The sequence below is a fragment of the Bombina bombina genome, chromosome 6 (genome assembly GCF_027579735.1).
Source record: "Bombina bombina isolate aBomBom1 chromosome 6, aBomBom1.pri, whole genome shotgun sequence".
NCBI classification, from domain to species: domain Eukaryota; kingdom Metazoa; phylum Chordata; class Amphibia; order Anura; family Bombinatoridae; genus Bombina; species Bombina bombina.
The window spans coordinates 1,055,344,534-1,055,369,691 of NC_069504.1; the positions used below are offsets into that span (position 1 = coordinate 1,055,344,534).

Here is a 25,158-nt window from a genome sequence, read left to right on the forward strand (position 1 = left end):
GCACCAGCTTTGTAAACACGTTTTAGATGCCACATCTCTATTTACAGCAGTCGTTTCATTATCTCAGCTTCAAAACAACAGCAGGAAATGATGTAATAGATTGTGAGATACTGTATATTAGTTTGTCTCATCTTGCACTATGTAATGGGGCAAACTGGATATAGCAGCCAATCTCCTTCTTACGCCACCATCTTTTAGTTTTATTAGTTTTTCTTCTATGAATACAATCTGACTCATTAAAGTGTCTAACAGCACATTGTTTTCTGTCTTTTCTTCATCATGGAAATGATCACCCACATTGGGGTTGATTTATCAAAGGCTTTCGCCAGCCTTTGAGCCCCTACGGCTGCAGGTTCTAACAAAAGAACCTGCACACCGTATTTAATTGGGGAGATTGACAGCTCCTGCCTGCGTGTGATAGGCTGTGCGCGGGCAGGGGGTGGGCTTGCATGCGAGCGCAATATAGCACTTATGTGCAATGCTGAATTCCTCCAGGGGAATTCAGACGCCAGTGGTGAATTGCGGCAGACAGGGGCGCCTCAGCTTGATAAATCGCCCCCATTGTCAGATATACACCTCTTATCTTTTTACTGCAGTTTATAGATGCTGTGCTGTGGTATAAAACCAAATAATGTGCATGACTTTAACTGCTTTGGGTTACCCACAACATTTCAGAATAATATAGATTTGTGGATAATCATATTAACCAGTTCATTTTTAACCTTCAGCTGTAATTGAAGCTGGTGTCATAATCAAGGCGTTAAAGGGACATAAAACCCAATTTTTTTCTTTCATGATTCAGACAGAGAATACAACTTTAAAAAAAGTTTCCAATTTACTTCTATTATCAACTTTGCATTGTTCTCATGTTATTCTTTGTTCAAGAGATATCTAGATAGGTAGTGCGCTCATGTCTGGAGCACTACATGACAGGAAATAGTGCTGCATCTAGTGCTCTTACTAATGTATAACATTGTTGCAAAACTGCTGCCATATACTGCTGCAGGCACGTGCACACGCCTGAACTTACCTTACTGCTTTTCAACAAAGGATAACAAGAAAACAAAACAAAATGGATTGATTGTATGTTTTTGTCCGAATCATGAAAGAAAATAATAATGAATTTATTCTACGTATATTTTGCTTTTGTGTATTATTTACTTGATGGTATCATTACTACAGTTTACAGCTCACATATCTTTAGAAGATGTTCCAGTCATAGACCATGCGCAGGGAACCAATCAGCTGCCTTGTTGTATGCCACATCACAGTCCTCTGAACCAATCAAGGAGGCTGTAACATAATACAGCACCTCAATGGCTAAAATAAAACTGGTAATGTCCTGTCAAAAGCAGGGTACTGAAAGATTTTTAAAACTAATATAAAAATCTTTACATGTTAAAGTAAAACAATAAAAACTAAACTAAATTGGTTGCATAATTTATTAGCACTTGCAGGTTGTACCCAAGTTCAATTCATTTGTATATGTTGTCTGGCACTGCAGTAACAATAGCTATGTGTAAGAAGCCTGCATTTAGAAACCATTTGATTTTTTTTCCAACTTCTCTATCGTCATAACATTTAGAATAAAAACTAATTTGAAACAGTAAACTGTCAGTCATTTTAGTAGGGGCATCTCACTCTCTCTCTCATTTTATTATTGCACTATAGCTTGTATATAGCTATGCATTTAACCCCAGAGCAACAATGTTCTACTGGGAGCTAGCTGAATATCTGGTGAGCCAATGACAAGAGGTATGGCCACCAATCACCTGCCAGCTTCCCAGTATTGCATTATTGCTCCTGTGGTTATCTAGGTATGGTTTTCAACAAAGCAGAACAAGTAAATTTGATAAAAGAAGAAAATTGAAAATACTCTTAAAATTGCGTGCTCTTTCTGAACCATGGGAAAATCTTCCTGTACCTCCCAGTTCTATAAACGTCCCTCTTTTTGAAGCGTTGCCAATCTGAAATTGCAAACTCCTCTCTCATACAAATCCTGATTGCAATCTGATTAATTTCTGTACATATGTTTGTTTGTTGTTTTTGTTCATGAGAAAGTGAGAGACCATTAGTGGGCTGGCTCTTCAATTCATGTGTTGCTGGAGGACTAGGCACGTAATAAAAATAATAATAAAAAATTAAAAAAGTGCATTGTACATCTATGAATTTGTCACCAAAAGATATATAGCACCGCTGTGGAATGTCATACTCACTGTTGCTGAACTGACATGGTGCTGGGTAAGTGACCCCTTCTAAAGGGCAAGTAATACCTCCACAGCTGCAGATTGACAGTGAGCTGCCTAGTGTCAGGGCATTTTTCTGGAATGTCACCCATGCCATTTAGAAAGTGTAATTGTAATACCCATGTATTAATCCCCACAATGAATGATAAACGTATGTGTTTTTGGCCATCAGTGACTATTATAACGAACAAAATATTGAGAAAAATCTATTTCCTGAACCTATTACATGAATTTCTGTTTATCCTGCACAGTAAAGAGCTGAATCTGTACATTTTGCAGTGGCTGTATTTTCTATATTATTTTAATACTTTTTTATGTGACTTCTAAACTGTGTAAAAAATGGAACAATGTAACCCTGTAATCATGTTACTGTAGTTGTACAAACAGTTTAATAGCAGTCCCGATAATAGCACAATATTTTTCAGTGGTCTTCCATACATATTTGTTTGCACAGTCTTTTTATTGCCTGTTTTTTACCTCTCCCCAATTGTCCTCGGAAGAAGAGATAGATACAGGGGAAACTTACTTTTAAATATGACCGCAACCATTCATTTACAGAAACTAGAGTAACTTTTATAAATATGATACTAAAGCTAGGGGGCACTCAGAATGCTTAACAGGTACAGTGTTATGTGCTAGCAATCCCAAAATTATATATAGTCATAGAGAGAAAGAGCTCTACACAATACAGAGAGCTAAAGCGGATTACAGGCCGCACCATATCACACCCTCACTATATAAATACCTTTACAGCTTATATCTTCTTTAAACAACTAATATAAATCTAAAAAATAAATCTATATACTATTCTCAGGCTAATCTTTGCTTCGAATACATCATTATGTCTATCACGTATTTATTGTTTAAAGGAGCACTCAAGTCAAAATTAAACTTTCATGATTCAGATAGAGTAGCAATTTTAAACAACTTTCCACTTTACTTCCATTAACAAAATGTGCACCGTCTTTTTATATTAACATTTTTTAAGTCACCAACTCCTACTGAGCATGTGCAAGAATTCACAGAATATACAAATATGCATTTGTGATTGGCTGATGGCTGTCACATGATACAGGGGGAGTGGAAATAGAGATAACTTTGAAATTGTCAGAAAAAATGTACTACTCATTTGAAACTCAGATTAAGGGGCTATTTTATTATGGTGCGAGCGGACATGATCCGATATAGCAGATCATGTCCGCTGCACATCGATAAATGCCGACAGTATACTCTGTCAGAATTTATCATTGCACCAGCAGTTCATGTGAACTGCTGGTGCAATGACGCCCCCTGCAGATTCACAGCCAATCGGCCGCTAGCAGGGTGTGTCAATTAACCTGATCGTATTCGATCGGGTTGATTTCTGTCTGCAGCCTCAGAGCAGGCGGACAAGTTATGGACCAGTGGTCTTTAGACCGCTGCTTCATAACTTCCATACAGAGCTTGATAAATATGCCCCTAAGTGCAATTGCATTGTCTTTTTGTCATGCCTTTGTTGATTATGAAAATCTATCGTATTTACTGGTCCTTTAAGATCGAAGGCCCCTACTTTTAAGTCAAAGTGACATTTTATGTAATCCCTGACAGGGGGAGTTTGTCATTCATTTGTAGAACACGTTTCAGTTAGAATTGGCTGACACTATAAAACTTGAGAGAGAAAAAGGAATAAAGTAATGTCATGCAGTAAGAAAGACACCTCTACAATAAAAACGGATACAATTCCTATAACCACATAACAATATTATAGTCAAGTTCCATTTCTCTTGAGATAAGAGTAAAAAAGTTCCATCACATTATTGTTTTATTCCTCATGTGACTTACCACAACTTCATATATGTCTCAGACACATATTGCCTCTCAATGTCAAGAGACCCAATTCATGTCAGAAGGTTCTGTGAGAGGATCTGTCACAGTCAACAGTGCAAAAAATGTCCCTAAATTAATTTGGTGTCATTTCCTTCAGACCACATATTAAAACCATATTACTGTGCCATGCTGACGGTGTCTCAGAGAGCTTTAATACCACACATGAGGGTAGATTTCAACCAGCTAAACCTATGCTATTCCTATTACACTATTCTATTGGGTGGCAGTTATAGCTATAATCCACATATTGAATTTATGACATTTTGATTTGGAAAGGTGTCAACAAGTATTTCTTTGACTCCTACCATCTGTCACAAAATGACAAGTTGATGGGGCCTCAGGGCCTTAGTCCTTGTGACAGATGGCCATGATAAATACCTTCAACAAATAAAAAGGTTAGAATCTTAGAATGGTCAGTTTTCAGAGAAACATTTTAACTCATGCTATGTTTTTAATAAGCTTTATGAAAAACTTTGAATAAAAAAATCACCAATTGGAGATTCAGTGCAGCTGCCATCTTGTGCAGATGCAAAAGAGGTTTTTGATACAACTACCAAGCTGGATACATTTGTTAAATACTGCTGATTTGGAAAGCCATTTCTTTGGCTTGTTGCAGATAGTCTTCCCTCGGAAATGGATTTGATTTGTTAAGGGCTTATTCGTTAAGGGCTCATGATCTCACTACTCTCCTCCGCTCTTGTTACCATCCTCGCATTCCCGTCTACAAGATTTCTCCAGACTGGCTCCCATCTTATGGAACTCTCTGCCTCGCTCCACAAGAATCTCCTCTAGTTTTAAAAGCTTCAAGTGCTCCCTGAAGACACTACTATTCAGGGATGCTTACAACCTACACTAACCTTCCTATCTCCACTTCTATCCCCTAAAACCCCATAGCATGTAAGCCTATGAGCCCAGTTGTTTGTAGTTCACCTTCATAAGAGCCGACTACAACAGTGCAACTCTCGGCAGGACCCTCTCACCCCATTTGATCCCTGTAATCGTTTTTACATACCACCTATGTCCATAGCGCTGTGGAACCTGTTGGCACTCTACAAATACCGGATAATAATAATAATTCCAGTGTCCAAAATTATTTGCCTGTTTCCAACAAGGAAACGCAGCTCACGGCAGAAAGAGCAAGAAGAGTGTAGAGTTCTGCAGCAGAGCTTTTTATCTAAGCAGCCATATATTTCTCCCCACCCACCGGAAGTCCCCAACCACCTCCTATTTCTTCCTCTCCAGTGCAGTAGCAGCTCAGTGCGCTCCCCTGCCTGCCCCGCCTACTCCTTACGCTATTCGCAGCACACATTATTTATTATCAAAAACCAATATATATATATATATATATATATAAAATAATAAATATATATATATATAATAGAAGCTGTAGTTCCAACCACTCATTGTTTTGGGTTATTTTGCCTGCGTGCTCTCTATTAAGTGTATAGAAATGTTCTCTTGAAATATATGAGGCACTCACAGGGCTTAAGAAATAAATAAATAAATAAAAAAAATAAAGATTTGTTTGATAACTTCAGCCCTGTGAGTGCCACTTCATTTCAATAGAATATATATATATATATATACAATATATATATATATATATATATATATATATATATATATATATATATAAATATATATATATATATATATATATATATATATATATATATATAACTAATCAGGTGAGCTTATCACCCCACACCCCCAAATCAGGCAACCTAGGCATGAGCCTTGTTGGCCTAGGCCACAATATGCTCTTAGTCAATAGGCCTGTAGGATGGAACAAGATGATAAAATTCCAGGAACAACTAGTAAACAAGATCACCAACACAGGAAAGACAGGATAAGATGATCTACAAAAGGTGAAATAGAGGGCGTCACATGGTGCAGATCAAAACAACTTTAGATATGATAGCAGAAAAGCTAAAGAATCTTACTCACAAAGGTATAGCACTGATGTGCAATACAAGCAGTCCGGAACCACTCAGTCGTCGGTAGACCCAATGGAAATGTAGTCAGTTGGAATCCTCGTCTCGCCAGGGAGAGTCAGGGATACAAGAGGAAAGATGGGTCTGTATAGGGCCAAGATGGTAATGATTAGCCGGCAGGGTCCAGGTCCCCTCTCAAATGGAGCCAGAAATCCCAGATGATGCAAAATGTTGAATGTCACGTAAGTGAAGAGGCAGCAGATGGACGAGTTTTAAAATATTAGAACATTTATTACAATAATTTAAAACAAAGCAACGCGTTTTCTCAGTGTAAAACACTTTGTGAGTAAGATTCTTTAGCTTTTCTGCTATCATATCTAAAGTTGTTTTGATCTGCACTATGTGGCGCCCTCTATTTCACCTTTTGTAGATGATAAAATTCCATATGAACATAGAAACCCTTCTACTAAAAAAAATGCTCTTTCAATTTGAAAATGAATCTAGTGCCTTTGGGTCCAGTGATCTAAAGCTCTCTGGACTTGCAAGATGTTATAAGAAATTGTAATAAAACTACACTGCACATATGAAAAACACTCTGAAATTCTTTTTTACTACAAAATTTATAACGTATTGTTTTCTTTGTTGTTAAATGAGTTTCCCCACCTCTGCTAATGGGCTGAACAGGGGTATTCCATGGGCATAGCTGAAATTTCTCCTCCAGGTCTGGTATATTATCTAAACATTTCCCCCTTGCAGATCTCACAAACTAAAAAGTGATGAGATTGTGTCAAAATAAGCAAAACACTTATTACCCTAATAGTAAAACACATGTATACAAAAAAAGATACTTTATGCTAAAAGCAGAGTAATCTGATTTCTATTGACTGCAGGGTTTACTTTTTAACTTTAATAAATCCCTTACAGTGCAGCACGTAGAGGGTCAAGCTGTTGTTTTTTGAGGTGCATACTTTTTCACATAGTGTAGTGGTGAAGTTACCTTATGCCCTACACTTAGTGGCAGTGCTATCCATGGTTAGAGTTGCCACCTCGGTCATGTTTCCCAGGACAGTTATGAGTTACACATGCTGCAGGGTGTGCAGGGAGGAACATGAATAGTGCTGTTCATCAGCACTTTTCATGTGATGTCCAGAGGCACAATTTATGTTCCTCCCTACTTACCCTGCAGCATGCGTAAATCATAAGTGTCCAGGAAAACATGGCCGAGGTGGCAACCCTATCCATGGTCTAGCAACCCAATCTGAGGCTGTATTACCTGAGACATGAATATCAAGAAAACATTTGTTGAGGGGTTAAAGGTTGAGAATGTACGGGGTACCTGAGTCTATTTTTATGAACACAGATTTGGGGGCTCTATGGTAATGGAGAATATTTGTGAAACAGAGGAACCTAGCAGTGAGGTGACAGCTGGAGGGATGAAGAGTAGAACTGTGACAGAAAGGGAAGCCTAATGGGGACTCTTAACACATGAGCAATTGGGGCATCTCCCCTGGGTCCAACAGTGTATGAGGTTAGTTGTATTGAGATTACATAAATTGTAATTACTACAATAACCTTCAGCTTCGGATCAACTCATTGCACCTTAGTTAAGCATACATTACCCATTATCTGCTTCATACACTAACACACAGAGTATCTTCCTCTCCAATCTTGCATCTCTTTGCAGAGTTGCCAACCCCACCAACACAAACTTAAACTCCATACTCTTGTCCTTGCTCCAGTCCTATCACATACAACTCCAGCTCATACAAATTTCCCTGTATGGATATAATCACGTCCATGCTTTCTATACAGTTATTGTTTGTCTAGTTATTGCTACCAGCATACTGCTTAGTCTATTTGGCTGTGATTGTAGTGCTTAATGTGTTTTTCTTATGAATTATTATTATACTTTATTTATAAAGCACCAACATATTCCACAGCACTGTCCATGGGTGCAATTGATTTAAGTAAAGCAACGATACAATACTTGTCAGAGACAAGACAAAATTTGAGAAACAAAAAGATGAGGAATTTAGGGTCCTATTCCCATGGAAACTTACAATCTAGAAGGGTAGGAGGGTAAGAAACAGTAGGTGAGGACTGCAAGGGTGAGAATGATGTTAATACAGAGTTGGATGAGGGCAATTCGGTGGTATCTGTACTATATATCATTAAATAAGGTTTATTTGCTGATAGATATCATGACTCTAAATGAAAATAGCACTTCATTATTTATTTATTGTCCCTTTAAATTTTTAAAATAATTATTGTCACGCAAGATACCGCTTTAGTAGATTGCTGCCAATTTGAGCACAACCTTTCATAAAGGTTCACCACCTCTGGTTCAGTCTGTGTTGTTGGTGATAAATATGCATATCCTGCTGATATTTGGCAAGTGGAGATGTCACAATATGATAAGAGTCTGAGTGTAATATTTAAGGGAGAATTTTGAATAAAAAGTAATGTATGGCTCCCATGCAACTGATAGGATTAATAAATTATATTTGGCTATCGCTAAGGATTATGGAGACCAATAAACATTACTTGATTATTCTCTTCTGTGGGCCCATGAATTTAGATGGGAATAATCAAACCATTCTAAATTGCTATTCACACAGCTTAGCCTTGCAAGGGGAGTTTTCAAATGATAAAATTCAGGGGGGAAAAAATATTTCATGATCTATTAAATGAACAAAGAAGAGTGAGAACATGCAAACTTTAGAGAAATGAGGATCATATTTTATCTTAAAGAATGGATTATGTAATTTAAAGGGACATTACATTAATTTCCTTATAAAATGTTCAGTTATGCATGCTTAAAAAATAAATAATTCCAGTGTACCTTTATGATTTATTTTACCTGCTTTTCATATTAATAATTAGAGGGGCTTTTTCAGGCTGCCCAGTAGAGGGCTGACATACATACCTACATAATTTAGAACTCTGACCATCTAACATTCTATTCAGGGATTTGCTTAGATCAGGGGAGTAACACATTTACATATTCACCTAACTGGTTCAGTAAAAGGAGATAATATAAACCAATCCTCAGTAAGATTTTTGAGGGGTAAAGCCAGTGGCGATTCTAGAAAACTTAGTGATTTAGCAGGCTAATTGGGGGCTAACAAAGGTGGTGAAAAAGTTAAAAAACACAGCACACAGTTTAACAGTGGTGCTACACATATGCGTTTTGGAAGACGTATAGCACCCCATAGAAATCGCATAGAGTATAGCCCCTTGGACGGTAAAATAACACAGTTATTCTGATTAAAATAAAAGTTTATATGTTTTAGGGCAGACATATTGCAATGCAGTGCTTTAAAGCCAGAATATTCTATGAAAATAATAAAATAATTATTGTAATGTCCCCCTAATCCTAACCATTACAGTGAAAAATGTATGGATTAAATAATAAACTGGGAGTGTAGAAATAGCAGACTATACCCGTTTTTTATGTGAGTGTTTTCCATTTGAACTGATGCTTGTTTTTAGGATTGCACAGTAAGATATTTCTCTTAGACATTGCATGTGCTTGTACTTACAAGAATATGCTTAGAGAGTGAATTTCATCTGTAATTTTTGTGTCTTTTCTACAGGTTCTAATTATACAAGCCCACTCCCTGCTCTGGGCACCATGAACTCTACCCCTGACTGGCAACAGAGCACATTGCCTCCCCCGGTGCAGCCCTGTCATGGCAGGCAGCCATTTGATGCAGCCCCGACAGGCCAAGTTAATGGGCATGCCGCCAATGCCACCATATCCACGAGTCAGCTCCACGCAGAGGGAAGCGGCAACAGTAACAGCAAACAGAAGAAGCAGGGAAACACAACAGCCACAAGGCCGCCTCGGGCTCTGCTCTGCCTGACCTTAAAAAATCCTATCCGCATGAGCCTGTATCAGTCATTGTGGGAGTGGAAGTATCCTATTATTTTGTGGGATATAAAAGGGAACAATTGGTATATTGCAGCTGACGTATACATAAAAGTGCCTGTTAACCGTGGGTGCATGCAGGGGGGCTACTGAACATAGAGACTTCTAATTTGTAATAAGGTTCTATAATCCCATATAAATAAATGTTAGCATGGACCAGTGGAAATAGCCAGCAATGCAATCTGTAGTGGTATTCGTACAATCCAGCTGTGCAATGGCCACTAGTGCTTAGCTACTTTCTGTGGGCTACATTACGAGTGGAGCTCTATTTATCCCTACTGCTGGCGCGCTAGAACTGCACTCGGTGTAAAACGTTATCACTCACTTGCTATATCCGACGCATGCATATAAATCGAAAGTTACAATATCGCAACCGCGTTGATGTGTTCTCCCATAGACTTCAATGGAGCATGCAAAGGTGGGAAGAAAAACCTAACACCCAACAAGTTGCGCAAACCCCGATCGCATTTCACAGAGTGCACTAACCTGACATTAAATATTAATATTTTACATTCCAATGTTCTTTACATAGAAGTCTCTCTCTCTCTCTCTCTCTCCTTGCCGGGCTGCGTTGTTTCAGCTCTGCTGCCGGGTCCTCGCGCTGCGTTGTTTCACCCCCTGCGCGTGCGATCAGCTCTGCTGCCGAGTCCTCGCGCTACGTTGTTTCACCCCCAGCGCGTGCGATCAGCTCTGCTGCCGGGTCCTCGCGCTGCGTTGTTTCACCCCCTGCGCGTGCGATCAGGCTGCAAGAGTTTTGTCTGAAACTGCGCATGACGGCTTCAGACAAACTCTTGTCTTTTATAAATAAGGATTTTATATATAATATATAATATATATATATATATATATATATATATATATTATATATATATTATATCAAATTATATATAGGTATAGATAAATACAGATATACAGTATATAGGAATATCTATTAAAAAATACAATTAACAAATTTCCCTATGTGAAGAACATTGGAATGTGAAATATTTCACTAAAAACACAGTATAAACAATTGATTAAATTTGAATATTGCGTAAATAGGATTTTCCATGTTTCATCTACGTTACTGTAAAGGAACTCCAATACACTTTTATAATATATATATATATATATATATAGATATATATATATATATATATATATATATATATATAAATATATAATATATAATATATATATATGTGAGTGTGTGTGGGTATACATACATATGTATTATGTGTTTATAATGTCTGTAAATACTCATATAAAAACATTAATACATATGAACATATTTACAAACATATAAACATATATATATAAATATATATATATATATATATACCTCTTTAGACATGTATATCTATGTATCTCTATGTTAAAGGACTTTGCACCCTTTGTTTGCTAACACCTAAGACCCTCATATCTTTAAGCGCTAAAGGGCCATGATACCCAAATGTTGAAACACTTGAAAAATGATGCAGCATAGCTGAAAAAGCTGACTAGAAAATATCACCTGAACATCTCTATGTAAAAAAGAAAGATATTTTACCTCAAAATGTCCTAAGTATTCAAACCCCATTGGCAAAGGAATTTAAAACCTTTGAGTGCTAAGCACTTTCCCACCTGGGTGGCTAAGCTGTTTTAAGATTTTTTTAAAATATTATTTTTTTTAACTTTTTTTTTTCCCCTCAGATCCCCAAGACTTACACTGTTGGAAAGGTTATACGATTACCTTTCCAACGGTCGATCTTGGGGGTCTGAAGCTGCTTAGATGCCTGAGATACAGGCTTCTAAGCAGCATGCCCCCTGCTCCTATAGTTAACATTGTTAATTTTAAATAAAGTTGCGTGGTGACGTCATCACGTCATTGCACGTGACGTCACCGCGCATAACGTGAAGCCGGGTAGGAGCCCCCAGATCTCCCTCAAGGTGGGAGAGTGCTAGCGACGGATCTGAGCCGTTGGTTAGCACCAGAGTGGGAAACTGCGATGGCTCAGAGCCATCGTTAGCACTCAGGTGTTAAGCAGCAAATTTGTGTCCTGGTTTAGTCTTTTTCTTCTACGATATTACCAGTTTCTTAAAGCCCCCGGTTCTGGCCTGCAATGTCAATGCTGCTGTCAGTGTTTTGTCAGATAACACCATAAATTCCTCTCACCGCACCACATTTATTGGATTGGATGATAAAGCTATTTGGGCGTGTCACTGAGTGTGGCTTCCAATCGGAGGGGTTGTGTGGTACTTGCAATTAATTTTGAGTTTAGATGGGGCATTCGGGGACTTACACAGTATAGCATTTCGTGATAATACGGCCCATGTCAGCTATGCTAGCCAATGCTTGCAGTCAGAATGTAAAAAAAAAAAAACGCTTTTGCATCGCCGGTATTTGCCAATGCCAGCACTGGCTGGGACAGAATGAACAATTGGGTGGACACTGGGACAGCAAACCTCAAAACAGGGAAAATCCAGTCAAACTACGGTTGGAAAGGTAATCGCCTAACCTTTTCAATGGTATAATTCTTGGGGATCTGTAAAAAAAATGTAAAAAAGTAAAAAATAAATATATTTAAAAAAAGTAAAAAAAAGAAAAGCTCAATCCAGCTTAGCACCCAGGTGGGAAATGGCTTAGCAGCCAAAGGGTTAATATATACAGTATATATATATATATTTATACATATATATTTTTAAACTTTAAAAAATATTTAGATTTAAGTTTCTTGGATCATTCGCTCTTAAAGGGAACATAGAACAAAATGCTTCTTTCTCAGAAACAGACAGAACACACAATTTAAAAAAAAGTTGTCAATTAAATTCTATTATGAAATTTACTGTGTACTCATTTTATTATTTGTTAAAGAAGAGATACACAGATAAGAAAAACGTTTTTGTTTTTTGTTTGTAAAATTGTTCTCTAAATCATGAAAAAAAATGGTAGTGGTTTTATGACCCTTTAAATTATTAAGCAATAGTTTAGAATAATAACACCCACCAAGACTCAAAATTAAAAAATAAATTAAAAGTGTTAAGTACCAATTGGAATATTTTACTACATTTTATTTATTCTGTAGCATCGTCAAATATGCAAGTGAATGCCTTCCTATCTGTTGTTGGGATAATAATACTCAAGAGACGCCAAATATCATATGCATCAGACATAGTAAAAATCTAGCTTTAGAAATTCTACTGTTCATTGGATAAAAAAATACAGTTCTTGTTATGAATATAGCTAGTTCTTTCAGTAGTTTTCAAACTTAGAAGCTACTGTGGTATGTAGGTATTTGGCATATTTTACATGTAGTAGAATGTGGAGATGCGAGGAAGGTAAAAGCCCAGCCTGAAAACAGAGATGAGGAGATTTTTGCAGGAACTGAGTGTTTATTCTGGCACGCGCCTGCCTGACACCCAGCTTGACATGTGAGGGGCTTCTTGGCGGGAGCAGCAAAGTCTACGGCAGATGTTCCTTGTCACAGCCTGAATCCTCAGCAGCTCTGCTTTAACCTTTTCGGTAAGGGAGCGTTAGGGAAAATCCAGGCAGCTAATCCTGTTACATTATTTAGAGGGTTTTTAATTAAAAGTTTAGATCTGATTTCTCACAGAAAATTATATTGGTTGCAGGAGTGGGTTATCCTATGACTGAACCAACAAAACGAGTAGCCGTTGTGAAGAGATTATTTCCACAAACGCCCTCAGCAACCTGTTTAATCTTTGTCCTTCAATGTCTGTGTATCGTGCATAAGGATTGCTGCTCTGCCATTAGTCCCCTCTCTATTACAGTGTATATTTGTGTTGCCTTTGGGGTAATATTTTTCTTTTGCAATAATATGGAATATGCTATTGAATAAACAGTGCATAGAGGTAGCTGTGGCAAAAAAGGACACAGACCACAGCCATTAAAGAGTTAAAAGTGCAGTTGCAAAATATTCTAACCCACAAGGTCACTTTACTACTGTGTGCCAAGGGGTTAAACACACGATAAAACTCTGCTCTGGAGTGGCAATACACTTAATGCTGTTTATAGGTGGCTATGCACCTGATTGGCTCACAGGTTGTCTCCAGCCCTTTGCCAGTATTAAAGAAATAGTAAAGTAGAAATTAAAATATCAGATAGAGAATGTGATTTTAAACAACTTTCCATTTAACTTTTATTATCTAATTTGCTTTATTCTCTTGTTATCCTTTGTTTTAAAGCATACATAGGTAGGCTCAAGAGCAAAGGATTCCAAGAGAATGAAGCAAATTTGAAAATAGAACCAAATTAGAAAGTTCTTGCTCTATCTGAATAATGAAAGAAAATGGTTGGGGTTCCTGTCCCTTTAAACATATTTATAGAGGCATTTAATAATGCCCAGAGCTAGGGTTGCCACCTTTTTGGAAGAAGAAGAGAAGCCATACCGATTAGCATACATTACCATAATTAATTATAAAGCATTATTCTGAAATTTAATCAATAGTACTGATTTTAAATTATAATTTATTTCAAATTATATTCCCATAAATTTTAATAGGATCTTTATTTAAATATTTATTTTTTATTATCTACTTTAATCTACACCCACAAATACCAACCATGCATGTAAAATACAGCTTGTTAGAAACTCTATTTATAGGGCATTAGAGTATTTTACATTTGCAGTTTTATGTCCCTTTAAGATGGGAGGAGACAGTCTTCAAGATCCTTGAATCTCACAAAACTCATGGAACTTTACTATAATATTATCTTTGCTGATAGGCAAAATTACATTAAAGGGACACTGTACTGTAATTTTTTTTTACTCTGCTTTGACGTTTCCCCAACTATACATTTTACCTGCTGGAATGCATTCAGTTGTTTACATATTGCTTATTTACCTTTAATTTGTCATTTTAAATATATAGAAAAGCTATGTAAACAAGATACAGTAAGCAGCAATCAAGTTCACAGTAGGGGTGAGGGAGAAAGGTACTAAAATGTTAATTTACAATTGATCTCTCTAAGGGCCCAATGTTGTAAGCATAACATTGCCCCAATAGCTCTAAAGGTATATGCATTACTATTGCAGGTAAAATATTCTAAAGGGATGAAATCACTGCTAGAAGTCAGTCTTGCAAAGAGGCGTTTGTTTTGGTGGGAGGTAATGGTTCTTTTCCACTGGTGGAATGTTAAACGCTGTATCGGCTTCTGCAGCGAAGGTCTTATGTAAATGATCCCTTTAGACAGTATTGAAAGACAATGCAATTTACATGTGTGAACTGAAACTCCACCTCTTTGTTACAATACAATAGTAAAACTAATACATGAATAATGAACCCATATGAGCTGGAGGATTGTGGGTATATTGTACATGTGTATACATACATATATATATATATATGTTACGGTTACCCTTAGTCTCGCTGAGAGATGGACCGCTTAGTAGCCTGGATCCCTATTGCTAAAGAGGGGAGAAGCTGCTTTCCATAGTATTCTATATGAGTCTCGCAAATATAGAATAATCTCCCTTAGCTTGCAGTACAGCTAGGGATACCCTTCTGCCCACAAAAACGAGTCAAACGCTGCGATTGAGGGGTCAAACAAGAACTCAGGACTGGAATGCCCAGCCTGCTTTTATTAAGGTTACATGCACACAGGGCACTCCCAGGGGGAGAGGGGGGGAAGCACAAAATCCCCCATCACACATTTAGATAGAGAGCACTGTCCTTTGACAGGCCACAATAGGGATTACAGTACTTAAGATAACAAGTTACAAGTTCATCTTATCAATTAGCAGTCTGGCTCAGAGGTGATTAGACAATAGTTTCTAAAAGCTGAAAAAAAAAAGAGTTAACTCTTTATGAAATGAAACTTGTTACAAGTTTTCTTGGGAGCCCTTCTTAGCGCTGGCTTGCTGGTTCAGGCATTGCTGCTGGGAAATAAGCTCTTCACAACAGAATAACTAATGCTTCTGTAACATTGCTCCCTTTCTGTGGAACACTCTGGCAGACACGGTCTGACCCCTTTTCGGGGCAGACTAAGGCTGTCCAGACCGCTGGTTATGCGGGGCTGAGGTCGGTTTGTCTGGACAACCCGTCGGCGTTGCCATTCTGTTTCCCAGGTCTGTAAGTAATGGTGAAATTGAAGGTTTGCAACGATAAGCTCCAACGTAATAGCCTGCCGTTATCTCCAGAGACCCGGTCAGCCACACCAACGGGTTATGGTCGGTGACCAGAGTGAACTCCTGACCATATAAATAGGGAGTCAATTTCTTTAATGCCCACACCAAAGCCAAACACTCCTTTTCGACCGCTGCATAGCTGACTTCGCGGGGCAGGAGCTTCCGGCTGATGTAGGCAACTGGATGCTCCCCTCCATCTTCGCCTACTTGGCTGAGGACAGCTCCCAGCCCGAACATGGAAGCATCTGTATGGACGATAAAACGTTTGTTAAGGGCTGGGGGCCGCCAAGAAAGGGAGCGTTAATTAGAGCATTTTTGAGAGCCTGGAAAGCCGTTTCACAGTGGGGAGACCACAGGACCTGTCGAGGTAAGTTCTTCTTGGTCAAGTCAGTCAGGGGTTTGGCAAGTGTGCTGTAGTCTGGTACGAACCGTCTATAGTACCCTGCCGTGCCCAGGAAGGCTAGGACCTGAGTCTTAGTGATGGGGGTGGGCCAATTGGCGACAGCTTCTATTTTGGCCGGCTCTGGTCGCTGCTTTCCACACCCCACCCGGTGACCCAGGTACTGGTACCTCGGCCATCCCAAAGTGGCATTTTTCTGGCTTCAGAGTCAGGCCAGCAGCCCGGATCTGATCCAGAACCATTCCCACATGAGCTAAGTGGTCCTCCCAGGACTCACTGTGGATCGCTATGTCGTCCAGGTAGGCGCAAGCAAAACTCTGGAAGCCATCCAGGAGCCTATCCACCAAGCGCTGGAATGTAGCTGGGGCATTCTTCATCCCAAACGGCATTACCCTAAACTGATATAAGCCGAATGGGGTGACGAATGCCGACTTGGGGATAGCCTCCGGGGCCAGGGGAATCTGCCAGTAACCTTTGCAGAGGTCAATAGTGGTCAGGTAATTTCCCCTGGCTATACGATCGAGTAGCTCTTCTACCCTGGGCATAGGGTAAGCGTCCGTCACGGTATTTTCATTGAGCCTCCGATAGTCTACGCAGAACCGGGTGGTCCCATCTTTCTTGGGCACCAAGACAACTGGGGAGGCCCAGGGACTATCGGAGGGCTCAATTACCCTGAGCTGGAGCATCTCATCGATCTCCTTCTTCATTCCTGTCCTAACTGCTTCGGGGATTCGGTACGGAGCCTGGCGCAAGGGAGCTTGTCCCGGAGTATCTACCTGGTGGGTGGGTTAAAGTAGTGTACCCTGGCTTCGGGGAGAAGGTGAGGTGTTTGGACTGGAGGAGTTGGTTGAGCTGCTCCCTTTCAGTGGGGCTAAGTCGGTCCCCTATCTGAACCTGCGCCACTATACCTGTGGGGAGGCTCTTTTCTAATAGGTCTGGAATGGGTAAACTGTCGGGGTCTTCCTGAGGGGAACAACATACGGCCGTCACGTTCTCCTGGTCGCTCAAAATATTCCTTGAGCATGTTTACATGGAATGTCTTTCTAAGATTGTTGTCGTGGCAGCTAGCTATCACATAAGAGGGTGTCTCCCCTTTTCTCTACGATCTGGTAGGGACCCTGCCAGGACGCCTGCAATTTGTCTGTCTTCACCGGCTTAAGTACTAACACCTTTTGTCCTATGGTGAAGATTCTCTTTCGGGCCCCCCGATCGTACCATACTTTCTGTCTTCTCTGGGCCAACTGGAGATTAGCCCGCACGGATTTGGCTAATTGCTCCATTCGGTCCCTGAGTTCCAGCACGTAAGGCACAATTGGGACACCGTCAGCCTCCATCTCTCCCTCCCAGTGCTCCCGGATCAGGTTTAGGGGTCCCCGTACCTTTCTTCCGTAGAGCAACTCGAAGGGAGAGAACCCTGTCGTTTCCTGGGGCACCTCCCGATAAGCAAATAGGAGGTGCGGCAGGAAGCGTTCCCAGTCTCGGTATTCCTGAGTGAACGTCTTGAGCATTTGCTTGAGGGTCCCCATTGAACCTCTCACACAGCCCGTTCGTCTGGGGGTGGTATGGGGAGCTTAGGAGGGACTTAATTTTGCAAACCTGCCAGAGTTGTTGGGTCAATTCAGCCGTAAATTGGGTGCCTCGGTCGGATAGGATTTCTTTTGGAAATCCTACCCGGGAGAACACCTGTACTAGTGCATTCGCTACCGTATCCGCTTGTATGTTGGATAGGGCGACAGCCTCTGGGTACCTGGTAGCGTAGTCCACTACGGTAAGAATGTATCGCTTACCGGAGGGACTAGGGGTAGCCAGTGGTCCCACTAGGTCAATAGCAACCCGGCTGAAGGGTTCCTCTACAATGGGCATATTTACTAGCTGGGCTTTAGGGTGATCGCCTCGCCTTCCTACTCGTTGACACACATCGCAGGTGTTACAGTAAGTTCTAACGTCAGCGTGCACCCCTGGCCAAAAGAACGTGTGAGTAATGCGGTGTAGGGTACGGGTAACGGCTAGGTGGCCTGCTAAGGGGATGTCGTGGCCTATTTTGAGGATTTCTTGACGGTATTTGTGGGGCACTACCAGCTGTCGCCTACGCTGTCCCCTTTTCTCTGTCCAGCGGTATAGTTTCCCTTTTTCCCATAAGAATGTTTCGTTATCTGCCCCGCCCCCTCCGGTCTCTGCTCGTTCCCGGTACTTTTGTAAGGTCGGGTCAGTCTTAGACTCTGCCTCGAAGGCATCTGGGGTGTCCCAGGGTATGGGGGCCTAACCTGTCAGGCAAGGTCGGGGGTAGGTCTTACCTGTGTCTCCCGCACTGGTGAGAGCTCTCGCTCCGTCCGGGCTTGGGCCCGTGTAGTCACTGGGTCCGCCTCGTTGTTGCATACTGGAGCATAGGCAGAAGTCATGGGGCCCAAATCGTTGCCCAGTAGTACTTCGGCAGGTAAATTATCCATTAGGCCCACGTTCACAGCCCCCTTTCCCGCTCCCCAATCAAGATGCACTTTAGCTGTTGGAATTTTGTACACATCCCCCCCCGCCACTCTAACGGCCACAGTCTGTCCGGATCGCTTGTGCTCTGGCACCAAATGACTCTGTACCAGCGTGATAGTAGCCCCTGTGTCTCGCAATCCCTCGGTAGATCGCCCCTCGAGCCATACCCTCTGCCGATGGTGCTGGCGGTTATCTGAGGCAGCATATACAGGGTCTGCCTCGTGAAGCGGCCCCACATATCCCTCCATAGGGGCCTCTTGGTTAACACAGAGGGCCCGGGCCGGACGATAGGACCCAGAGGGGTAATTGTAATTCCTGGGTGTCTGGTGCGTATTAAGGGGGCAGCTAGCCATGAAATGCCCTGGTTGCTTGCATCGGTGGCAAGTCGGTCTGGGACGCTCAGAGCTGTTATTGGGTGGTCCTGAGTGTCGGACGGGCCCTGTGGGCACCGGGGCTCGGAATTCAGCACGAGGGGGTGCACGGTAAACCTCTCTGGGTTCGACCCGTGCTGGAGCTCGGTAGTTCATGGGTTCGTGAAGACGGGAGTCATAATGTTCATCGGCCAATTTGGCTGCTTCTTCTAAGGTAGAAGGCCGCCTGTCTCGCAGCCATTCCTTCCCTTGCTGTTCCATGCCATTATAAAAATGTTCTAAGAGAAACAATTGTAAAATTTCCTCCCCAGTCACCGCTTTACTTCCGCTCAGCCAGTGATTTGCCGCTCTCCGCATTCGGTGCGCCCATTCCATATGGGTATCGTTAGGCTTCTTTTCCGTGCCCCGAAACTGTCGGCGATACGTGTCCGGAGTTTACAGCGTACCGTCGCAACAGTGTCTCCTTAACTAGCTCATACTGTGGTCACTTCCTCAGCACCCAGAGTACGAAAGGCTTCCAGGGCTCGCCCGGATAGTTTCCCAGACAATATCGTGGGCCACTCTCTGTTGGGAATCTGGTGCAGGGCACATTGCCTTTCGAAGTCCGCCAAATATTCATCAATCCCTGTCTTGCTCTCTAGGAAGGGTCGAAATGCCGCATAGGGTATCTTGGGCCTCCCAGCATTTTCGACAGGGATGATTACCTGCGGGGCTTCAGCATTGCGGTGTGCGTTCGCTAGGTTGAGTTCGTGGGCTCGAGTCTCTCGTATATCCTCGTCCGCCTCCGCCATCAACTGCTGTACCAATTCCATGGAGGGGTTCGGCCCGTATAATGAGAGCCTTTCCCGAACAATCCTGGTTTTTTCGTCACTAATCGTGGTCGGTGTTTCCGCCATTGTGAAGCTCTGATCCAGTTCGGTCAATTCTGCGATCAGCTCTCTCCTCGGCCGGTTGCTGGCGTACCCCCCTCTGCTTTCAAGTAAATCCTTTAGGGTTGTACGCTTCAATTTTTCGTAAGCGCTCTCCATCCGTTCTGTACCTCTCCTAGGAAATCCAGGAAAATCCCGCCGCTGCCGCCAAATGTTACGGTTACCCTTAGTCTCGCTGAGAGATGGACCGCTTAGTAGCCTGGATCCCTATTGCTAAAGAGGGGAGAAGCTGCTTTCCATAGTATTCTATATGAGTCTCGCAAATATAGAATAATCTCCCTTAGCTGCAGTACAGCTAGGATACCCTTCTGCCCACAAAAACGAGTCAACGCTGCGATTGAGGGTCAAACAAGAACTCAGGACTGGAATGCCCAGCCTGCTTTTTATTAAGGTTACATGCACACAGGGCACTCCCAGGGGGAGAGGGGGGGAAGCACAAAATCCCCCATCACACATTTAGATAGAGAGCACTGTCCTTTGACAGGCCACAATAGGATTACAGTACTTAAGATAACAAGTTTACAAGTTCATCTTATCAATTAGCAGTCTGGCTCCAGAGGTGATTAGACAATAGTTTCTAAAAGCTGAAAAAAAAGAGTTAACTCTTTATGAAATGAAACTTGTTACAGTTTTCTTGGAGCCCTTCTTAGGCGCTGGCTTGCTGGTTCAGGCATTGCTGCTGGGAAATAAGCTCTTCACAACAGAATAACTAATGCTTCTGTAACAATATATATATATATATATATCCTATACTATAAAAGGCCAAGTGTGTTTGTCCGAAGCTTTCATGCGCAGTAGAGACTGCGCGCAAGGACAAACACACCTGGCCTTCTACTCTGCAGACTCAGAGTGAGTAGTGACGGGCCGTCGGGCGTAACGTGGGCGTGGCTGGGCGGCAACGGATGGGACAAGGGCGGGGCCAGGCATTGCATGGACGGAGTCGGGTGTGGCATGGGCGGGGTCAAGCATGGGCAGGGCCGTGCAAGGCCGTGCGGAGTGCTCAAAAGAGGGGGGATAGAGAGAGCAAACGAGAGGGAGAGAGACAGCAAAAGAGAGGGGGTAGGGAGAGCAAAAGAAAGGGGAGAGAGAGATCAAGAGGGGAGATAAAGAGAGGGAGAGAGACAGCAAAAGATAGGGGGAGGGAGAGCAAAAGAAAGGGGAGAGAGAGATCAAAAGAGGGGAGATACAAACAGCAAAAGAGAGGGAGAGACAACAAAAGAGAGGGGGAGAGCAAAAGAAAGGGGAGAGAGATCAAAATAGGAGAGATAGAGAGAGCAAAAGAGAGGGAGAGAGACGGAAAAAGAGAGGGAGAGGGAGAGCAAAAGAAAGGGGAGAGAGAGATCAAAAGAGGGGAGATAGAGCAAAAGAGAGGGGGGGAGATAGAGAGAGCAAAAGAAAGGGGGTGGTAGAGCAAAATAAAGGGGAGAGAAAGATCAAAAGAGGGTTGATAGAGACAGCAAAAGAGAGGGAGAGACAACAAAAGAGAGAAGGAGGGAGAGTAAAAGAAAGTGGAGAGAGAGATCAAAAGAAAGGGGAGAGAGAGATCAAAAGAGGGGAGATAGAGAGAACAAAAGAGAGGGAGAGAGACAGCAAAAGAGAGGGGGGAGAAAGTGGAGAGAGAGAGCAAAAGAGAGGGGGGAGAGCGCAAAAGAGGGAAGAGAGAGAGCATAAGAGAGGGGAGAGAGAACATAAGAGAGGGGGAGAGAGAACACGAGAGGGGAGAGAGAGAGAGTAAAAGGGAGGGGGAGAGAGAGAGCAAAAGAGAGGGGGAGAGAGAGAGCAAAAGAGAGGGGGGATAGAGAGAGCAAAAGAGAGAGGGGAGAGAGAGAGCAAAAGAGGGGGGAGAGAGAGAGCAAAAGAGGGAGATAGAGAAAGCAAAAGAGAGGGAGAGAGAGCAAAAGAGAGGGGGAGAGAGCAAAAGAAAGGGGAGAGAGACAGCAAAAGAGAGGGAGAGAGAGCAAAAGAGAGGGGATAGAGAGAGCAAAAGAGAGGGAGAGAGAGCAAAAGAGAGGAGGGAGAGAGCAAAAGAAAGGGGAGAGAGTCAGCAAAAGAGAGGGGGACAGAAAGAGCAAAAGAGAGGGAGGTAGAGCAAAAGAAAAGGGAGAGAGAGATCAAAAGAGGGGAGATAGAGATAGCAAAAGAGAGGGAGAGACAACAAAAGAGAGGGGGAGGGAGAGCAAAAGAAAGGGGATAGAGACATCAAAAGAGGGGAGATAGAGAGAGAGCAAAAAAGAGGGAGAGAGACAGCAAGGGAGAGGGAGAGCAAAAGAAAGGGTAGAGAGAGATCAAAAGAGGGTAGATAGAGAGAGAAAAGGAGAGGGGGAGGTAGAGCAAAAGAAAGGGGAGATAGAGATCAAAAGAGGGGATATAGAGACAGCAAAAGAGAGGGAGAGGCAACAAAAGAGATGGGGAGGGAGAGCAAAAGAAAGGGGAGAGAGAGATCAAAAGAGGGGAGATAAGAGAGCAAAAGAGAGGGAGAGAGAGCAAAACAGAGGGGGGGAGAGAGAGCAAAAGAGAGGGGGAGAGTGCAAAAGTGGTAAGAGAGAGAGTGGTAAGAGAGGGGAAAGAGAGAGCATAAGAGAGGGGTAGAGAGAGCACAAGAGATGGGGGAGGAAAAGAGCAAAAGAGAGGGAGAGAGAGACAGCAAAAGAGAGGAGGGAAAGAGAGTTAAAAAAAGGAGAGAGAGCAAAAGAGAGGAGGGATAGAGAGAGCAAAAGAGGAGGGAGGGAGAGAGCAAAAGAGGGGGATAGAGAGAGCAAAAGGGAGGGGAGAGAGCAAAAGAGAGGGAGAGATAGAGCAAAAAAGAGGGGGAGAGAGAGCAAAAGAGGGGGATAGTGAGAGCAAAAGAGAGGGAGAGAGAGAGCAAAAGAGGGGGGTAGAGAGAGCAAAAGAGAGGAATAGAGAGAACATAAGAGAGGGGGAGAGAGAGAGCAAAAGAAAGGGGGGAGAGCGCAAAGAGAGGGGGAGAAAGAGCGCAAAAGAGGGAGGAAAAGAGAGGGGGAGAGAGAGAGCAAAAGAGAGGGGGGAGAGAGAGAGCAGAAGAGAGGGGGGATAGAGAGAGAGCGAGGGGTGGAACCGCTGTACTGCAAAAATTGGCCCGTGTACACGGGCTTTAGGACTAGTATATATATATATATATATACAATATCTCACAAAAGTGAGTACATATATTTTATATCTTTTCATGTGACAACACTGAAGAAATTACACTTTGCTACAATGTAAAGTAGTGAGTGTACAGCCTGTATAACAGTGTAAATTTGCTGTCCCCTCAAAATAACTCAACACACAGCCATTGATGTCTAAACCTTTGGCAACAAAAGTGAGTACACCTCTAAGTGGAAATGTCCAAATTGAGTCCTAAGTGTCAATATTTTGTGTGGCCACCATTATTTTCCAGCACTGCCTTAACCCTCTTGGGCATGGAGTTCACCAGAGCTTCACAGGTTGCCACTGGAGTCCTCTTCTACTCCTCCATGACGACATCACGGAGCTGGTGGATGTTAGAGACCTTGAGCTCCCCCACATTCTATTTGAGGATGCCCCACAGATGCTCAATAGGGTTTAGGTCTGGAGACATGCTTGGCCAGTCCATCACCTTTACCCTCAGCTTCTTTAGCAAGGCAGTGGTTGTCTTGGATGTGTGTTTTTTTTTTTATCATGTTGGAATACTGCCCTGCGGCCCAGTCTCTGAAGGGAGGGGATCATACTCTGCTCCAGTATGTCACAGTACATGTTGGCATTCATGGTTCCCTCAATGAACTGTAGCTCCCCAGTGCTGGCAGCACTCATGCAGGCTCAGACCATGACACTCCCACCACCATGCTTGATTGTAAGCAAGACACACTTGTCTTTGTACTCCTCACCTGGTTGCCGCCACACACGCTTGACACCATCTGAACCAAATAAGTTTATCTTGATCTCATCGGACCACAGGATATGGTTCCAGTAATCCATGTCCTTAGTCTGCTTGTCTTCAGCAAACTGTTTGCAGGCTTTGTTGTGCATCATCTATAGAAGAGGCTTCCTTCTTGGACGACAGCCATGCAGACCAATTTGATGCAGTGTGCGGCGTATGGTGTGAGCACTGGCAGGCTTACCCCCCACCCTTTCAACCTCTGCAGCAATGCTGGCAGCACTCGTACGTCTATTTCCCAAAGACAACCTCTGGAAAGAGAGGCTGAGCATGTGCACTCAAATTCTATGGTCGAACATGGCGAGGCCTGTTCTGAGTGGAACCTGTCCTGTGAAACCGCTATATGGTCTTGCCCACCGTGCTGCAGCTCAGTTTCAGGGTCTTGGCAATCTTCGTATAGCCTAGGCCATCTTTATGTAGAGCAACAATTCTTTTTTTCATATCCTCAGAGAGTTCTTTGCCATGAGGTGCCATGTTGAACTTCCAGTGACCAGTATGAGAGAGGATGAGAGCGATAATACCAAATTTAACACACCTGCTCCCCATTCACACCTGAGACCTTGTAACACTAACGAGTCACATGACACCGGGGAGGGAAAATGGCTAATCGGGCCCAATTTGGACATTTCCACTTAGGGGTGTACTCACTTTTGTTGCCAACAGTTTAGACATTAATGGCTGTGTGTTGAGTGATTTTGAGGGGACAGCAAATTTACACTGTTATACAGGCTGTACACTTTACATTGTAGCAAAGTGTCATTTCTTCAGTGTTGTCACATGAAAAGATATAATAAAATATTTACAAAAATGTGAGGGTTGTACTTACTTTTGTGAGATACGGCATATACTGTAAGTGCTTTGGAGCCCTTTGCAGTCAAGTAGATGAAAACATATTAAAGCATATCTATGCAATATTCATATTTAATAAAGTGTTTAACCATGTATTTACTGTAAATATTTTACATTCCAATGTT

At 42.2% G+C, this 25,158-nt stretch overlaps 1 protein-coding gene across 1 annotated transcript in view; it reads left to right on the forward strand.

Annotated features, from left to right (window-relative positions):
- Window positions 1-25,158, forward strand: part of CACNA1C (calcium voltage-gated channel subunit alpha1 C) — a 1,426,303-nt gene that overhangs the window by 156,307 nt on the left and 1,244,838 nt on the right. Inside the window, 3 exon segments of the mRNA XM_053719677.1 lie at window positions 9,643-9,693; window positions 9,696-9,754; window positions 9,756-9,964. Of these exon segments, the coding sequence (XP_053575652.1) occupies window positions 9,643-9,693; window positions 9,696-9,754; window positions 9,756-9,964 (319 nt within the window).